The sequence below is a fragment of the Dendroctonus ponderosae genome, unplaced genomic scaffold, assembly GCF_020466585.1.
Source record: "Dendroctonus ponderosae isolate FM_Combo_2020 unplaced genomic scaffold, Dpon_F_20191213v2 Dpon_F_20191213_5, whole genome shotgun sequence".
In the NCBI taxonomy this organism is placed as follows: Eukaryota; Metazoa; Arthropoda; class Insecta; order Coleoptera; family Curculionidae; genus Dendroctonus; species Dendroctonus ponderosae.
The window spans coordinates 266193-272666 of NW_026018715.1; the positions used below are offsets into that span (position 1 = coordinate 266193).

The following is a 6474-nucleotide window of genomic DNA, read 5'->3' on the forward strand; positions in this document are numbered from 1 at the left end:
CAAATTTCAAATTGCTGCTTTCTCTAGATTGAAACTTGCGAATTTTTGTAGAACATTGTACACTTGAGTGGAATTGTTCAGTTAGGACCAAGCATCTATATGGTTGGAAAAAAATCAGGTCTTTGTCCGATTTAAGTCAATATTTGAGGGTTTTTTGCTTCACATTTCTTCTATAGGGTAATTCAAATTCCATGTTGTTACCTGCTTTGAATTGACAGGTATGAATTTTTAAAAAGAGCGTGCACTTGAGGGCAAATGTTCAATTTTGATCCATCATTTACATGGTTGGAAAAAATTAAGACTGTATGCTGTACTTTAGTCTAATTCATTTCGCATCCATCATTTACACAATTGGAAAAAATCAGGATTTTAAACAATTTGAGTGAAATTTTCAGTATTAGTTAAAGTTTTTTAGCTTCTTCAGAAGCTATCTTCCTGCTACGATGGCTGATCTAGATTCCAGCTGAAAAAAATAACATCATAAATAAGCCCAATAGAAGAAAATGCATTAACATCTTTAAGACTAATTAAAAATTATACATATTTAATAAAAAACATTAAAATCTAAGAAAAATATGTGGGATTGTTTGTGTGTAAACTTTCTTTCTAATGTAATGTGAAAGACAAAAAAGGCAAAAAGTAGGACATAATTTGTATTATCACATAAACAGAGTTCTGGAACTAAATAATACACAAGTATGATTAAAAAGTAGATAAGTTGAAACAAAACTAAGTGACTACAAGAGTTTTCGCTTTTAATAAAAATATAATATAATGTCATAAAATATAACAGTGGCACAATTTCGGTTAATTAAAAGATCCTTAGAGTAGCAGGTGGAACAGTCGCAGAATAATTTAATCTTAGATTTATACATATAGATCTAGTGTAAATTCCAATACAGAAATAAGGCCTCGTGCGGACAGACTCAGCTGGAAAAGGTCGGGACATTTTTAGGAAACTGTCCATTGCAGGACGGCGGTATCTCGTCCCCCCGTAGAAACCACTCGGGAATCGTCCTGCAGGAAACTCACTGCAGTCACGTGGCTGCTGTGTCCTGAGTAGGTGTGACAAAGAGACTGCGAAGAGGAAACCAATGTTTGAAAAAATAGGAGTTTTTCCTCACAGTGACTTACCTTTGGCTGGCAGACCGGGTAGCTGAAGAGTTTGACTTTGCCGAAATCGTCTGCCGAGACCAGCAGTTTCCTGTCGTGACTGCGATCGCAGAAATTCACATCCGAACCATCGGCGTTTTCCGGCCAAATTCCCACAGTGGTGAACGTCAACGTGCAAGTGTTGCTCGACCATTCCACATCCCGCATCAAGCTGGCCTGGGGAATTTGCCTGCAAGTTCCTGCGTTCCCTAATCAACCACATCGCCGGTCAGAAAACACAAAAAACCGTCTGCAAATCAAACACCAGCTTACAGAACAAGAGCTCATAGTCCCCAGAGTTGCTCCTCAAAGTTTGGTTGTCTTCCGCCCAGTCCACATGAGTGATAAAGCTGGAATGTCCAGAACATTTCCCCACTCGGCTATACTTCATGCCATCATCAGACACCTGGTAGACGTAGATGTGATTGTCTCTGGAACCCAACGCCACCATGCTTCCATCCGGAGAAAAACTGATCACCTGAATAGGCTCGTTACCGTCCGTATGGTGGCCTTTGGGTCAATTTGCAATGCCATCAATAGTCCACTCTAGATGCGGATCTAGAAGACAACTTACCTAACAGCTCGCGCGTTTGGGAGTCGAAAATCATCCACTTTCCATTCACGCAACCCACTAGGATGACGGCACCGTCCTGGGAAAAGGCCACGCTCTGAGCTTGTTCCTGCAACAAAGCACATGGATGGAATGGATTCTTGTAGTCAAAAAATTGCTGAAATATGCCCAAAAGTGTCCCAAAATTAAGCATTTTTCACGCCTAAGAAACCAACCAAACCTATAAAATGGTGCAAAAAAATGAGCTCTAAAAGCACCGGTTAAGAAAGAGTTTGACTGTGAAAAAATGTATACAAAACACTATTTTTGCCGTCCTCAAAAAAATCCCGGGACAGGATTGAAAACGGCGCAACATTTATATTTTGCGCCGTTATTAAGGATACTTTGTTCTGTAAAATAGAAATATATTTGGCTCTCCAGTTCAACCCGTTAGAAGGCAATAAATTTTTGAAAACATGCCGTCCAAATGCGCTCAAATAAAACGAGCTTTCCACTCCTTTATTAAAAAATTCCGAAAATTTTATCAAAAATGTCCCAAAAATTAAAATTCCCGTGCTTATAAAACCAAGTTCATTCTATGAAATGATCCAAAAATTGTGCTCTAAAGGCACTAGTTAAGGAAGAGTGTGACTTTCGAAAAATGGATGCAAAACCTCGCTAACTAAAAACGACTTTTGCAGCTTGATCTTCAAAAAATTCCGAAGGTATTATCCAAAATCGCACTGCATTGAAATGTTGAGCACCCATTAAGCAGACTTTACCTACTCTCTAGAACTGAAGAAAACTTGCTGTCCAAATTCACTGAAATAAAACGCGCTTTCAACTCCTTTATTCAAAAAATTTACAAAATTTGGCCAAAAATGTCCTAAAAACGAAAATTTCCGTCGTTTTATAACTGACCTTGCTCTATAAAATGGTGGAAAAACTCACTCCGTAAAAGAACTAACTGAGACAGAGTGTGACTTTGAAAAAATGTCTGCAAAACCTCAGGACCTAAAAACTACCTTTTCCGCTTTTCTTCAAAAAATTCCCGAGGCACGACTGAAAATTGCGCAACAAATTCTGCACATTATTAGATTGTATGGCTCTTTAGCTCAACCGGTTAGAGTGGCAACATTTTTTTTAATCTGCCGGCCAAACGCTCCGAGATAAAACGCGCTTTCCAGTCCTTTAATCAAAAAATTCCCTAAATTTGGGCAAAAATGTTCCAAAAATGAAAATATCCGTGGTTACAAAACCGACCTTGCGCTATAAAATGATGAAAAACTCAATCCGTAAATGAACTAGCTGAGGCAGAGTGTGACTTTAAAAAAATGTCTGTAAAACCTCAGGACCTAAAAACTACTTTTGCCGATTGTTCTTCAAAAAATTCCCGAGGCATGATCGAAAATCACGCAACATCGAGATTTTCAGCATTTATCCAACAAGCTTTCTTCTGCAAATCGCAGATTTTGTGGCTCTTTACCCCAACCCGTTACGGGAGCAATATGCTTTTGACATCTGCCGCCCATACACGCTGAGGTAAAACACGCTTTCCAGTCTTTTATTCAAAAAATTTGGAAAATTTTGCCAAAAATTTCCCAAAAATTAAAATTCCCGTGCTTATGAAACCAACTTCATTCTCTAAATGATACAAAAAAATGTCCTCTATCGGCACTAGTTAAGGAAGAGTGACTTCAATAAAATGGCTGCAAAACCTCAAGAACTAAAAACGACTTTTGCAGCTTGATTTTCGAAAAATTCCCAAGGTATAATCCAAAATTCCACCGCATTGAAATTTTGAGCACTCATTAAGCCGTCTTTGCTCTGTCGAACCGAAGAATACTGGATTCTCCAGTTCAACAAGTCAGAGTAGTACAATAAATTTTGAAAACATGCCGTCCAAATGCGCTCAGATTAAACGCGCTTCCAGTCCTTTATTTAAAAAAAAAACCAAAAATTTGGCCAAAAATGTCCCAAAAATTAAAATTTTCGTTCTTCTAAAACCGATCTTGCTCTATAAAATGGTGGAAAACTTGCTCTATAAAATGGTGGACTAGCTGAGGCATAGCGTAACTTTGGAAAAATGTCTGCAAAACCTCAAGACGTAAAAACTACCTTTTCCGCTTTTTCTTCAAAAAAAATTCCCGATGCACGATCGAAAATCGCGCAACACTAACATTTTCAACACTTATCCAACAAGCTTTCTTCTGCAAATCATTGATTTTGTGGCTCTTTAGCTCAACCCGTTACGTTGTTTTCCAGTCCTTGATTCAAAAAATTCGAGAAATTTAACGAAAAATGTCCCGAAAATTAAAAATTCCTTGATTATAAAAGCGGAATTTCTGTCTAAAATGATTAAAAGAATCAATTGATAAAAGCACTAGCTAACAAAGATTGTGAGTGAAAAAATGTCTCTAAAACCTAGTCGTTTAAGCGACTAGGGACAGCCATTGAAAGTGTAATCATTTAAACCGCTGCAACTTCAAAACGACTAATTCGATTTTAGTGATTGTTTGAAAGAGAAAAGTGCGCTTTTTCCTGTTGTTAAATAGAGAGAACAAAATAGAGCTCGATACTCCAAGAAGTTCATAGGTTTGGGCTTAGAGAAACAACCCGGGGTTTCCTAGAGAGCGTATCGGCTCCAAAAGAGCCTTTAGACAAAAAGTGCTTACCCCAATGTCTTTGCTCCATAAAATGCTATGAGACATGGACTCCCATAGCTGGAGCACTCGATCAAAGCCCACAGTAGCAAATTGCGGGATGCTGGGATGGGGCGCTAGCCCCCAAAGATCATCGCTGTGACCTGCAACCAAACAGCTCATAAAATCCAATAAATTTGCGCCCAACTTTGCCCAAAACTACCTAAAACAATGGGCTGAAAGCCCATTTCGGGGTTGCCATTTAGGATGCAATTCCTGGTCGTGCCCAGTAGAAGTTGAGAGCCCCTTCCTTCGGAAATCACTCGCACTCCTCCATAGTGGTGGGCAATCTACAAGCACTGGGAATTAGTGATAATTGAGGGCGACTCACGCACGCCCACCTGGCTAACCACCCCAGTTCGGCTCAGATTGTGGTCGAACTGAATAATTTTGCTGTCTTTGCCGCCTCCGGTGATGACACTACCATCCTTGAGCACGCAAATCGAGAAAATGCCCCCATCATGCACGTTCTTCATCAGTTTCCACAGAGTGTTGGTGCCGCGGCCCCAAATCGCCAAAGAACCATTCGAATCGCCTGGAATTGTCCAAAATTCCCTACCAAACCCCGAGCCAATCCAGTCGCCTTACCAGTGATGGTTTCCCCAGTTTGCAAAAAGGCCACACAAGTAACATATTTGGGCTTGTCTCGCGTCTCGAAGATCCCCATTCGCTTGTACAACATCCCTCCGGCATCCAGCGACCAAAAGGCGATGTGCGATTTGCCGCAAGTGACGATGGTGTTCCGTTCCAGAGGGTGGAACTCGGCGGCCACGATTGTATCGACCGAACACTGAAAATGGGGGAAATGATGGGCGATTTGGGGCAAGTGAAAATGGGGGGACTTGCCTTGGTTTCGGTGATTTTGTAGCCGTTTTCGCCCTTTTGCCAGTCCCAGACTGAGATGCTGTGGTCGGGGGCATCGTCCACGGCCACCAACAGGGAGCCTCCATCGGCTCGGGAAAACGACAGGCAGCAAATGGCCAGCTCGAAGTCGTTCATACCAATCACGGCTTGAGTGTGAAGGGAGACGGAGTTCCACACTCGAATATGGGCCTAGATTTATATTTGGTATTAGTTCACTCAAAATCGCCAATGTATCGCTTATTATCGATTTTGGGTGGAAAACGCTGCATATGCACCGTAAATTGTTTACGGCGCATATGCAGCGTAAATTGTTTACGGTGCATATGCAGCGTTTTAAACTGCATTCCATGAGCTAATGAAAAATGGGTAGTTCTATTTAAAAAAAATACACTTTCATCTTGCCTCGCTTTTCTGAGGCACTCTGTATCATACAATATATTGTTTAAATGTGCGTACTTTGTGCGTCAACACATTTTATATGATACTATTTTTCGAAAGTTCAACACCAACAGAAATAATGGACTCTATCGCACTAAAAAAACTGCCCTGCTAAGACAAGAAGTCGTATCTGCAATTTTTCACTTTTTTAGCTTATGCAGAATACTGGTATAACAGAGTTTGTTTTACCTCCCAGACAAGGTCTGGAAGTCGTATCATCATTAGAATACGGGTTTTCAATGATTATATGTCCTATCTGCAAAAATCTACCAGTTACCAGGTCAAAAAGTCGTATTGATAATTATTATTGAGTCTTTTTGCCGTATGACGTATATGCAAGTGTGGTTAGGGATATTATGGTTAGAGTTCGTTTATTAACTGATATTATTACTGCGATTATTTTAGTGGTTGTGTTTGCTAAGTTAGTTTCGAAAGTGTTATATAAGTTGTTTAGGTAAAACTTTACGCTACGACCTGCTGTGGCACGCGCACATGCCTGCACGCAGGGTACGCGCAGCCAAACATTGCATACTGGTCAGCCATGTTGCCGAACTGCCACCAAAGTAGAAAATTTCAATGAAAACAAAAAAGGAATTCGGTAACAGTTTCCGAATTTCGATTTTCAACGGGAACTACGAAGAAGTTCCCATTGCCTCGTTGCCTCGATTATGTTTCCTTTTTCCGACTTTCGCCTCGTCTATTTCAACGGTCTCACCTACTCCACCAATCTGTGAAGAATTTTCTTCAACCCAATAAATGAAAACTTCC

General features: G+C 40.3%; 1 protein-coding gene across 1 annotated transcript; it reads right to left on the minus strand.

The window, feature by feature from the left end:
- Positions 1-637: 637 nt before the first annotated feature.
- On the minus strand, positions 638-5475 carry LOC125504430 (echinoderm microtubule-associated protein-like 2). Its single transcript, XM_048666341.1, has 9 exons — positions 5251-5475; positions 4993-5194; positions 4746-4939; positions 4568-4694; positions 4378-4508; positions 1727-1832; positions 1426-1662; positions 1135-1361; positions 638-1077 (listed from the first exon to the last, which is right to left on the minus strand). Exons 1-9 carry the CDS (start codon positions 5401-5403, stop codon positions 952-954), a joined length of 1503 nt encoding a protein of 500 aa, XP_048522298.1. The 5' UTR covers positions 5404-5475; the 3' UTR covers positions 638-951.
- Positions 5476-6474: the final 999 nt, after the last annotated feature.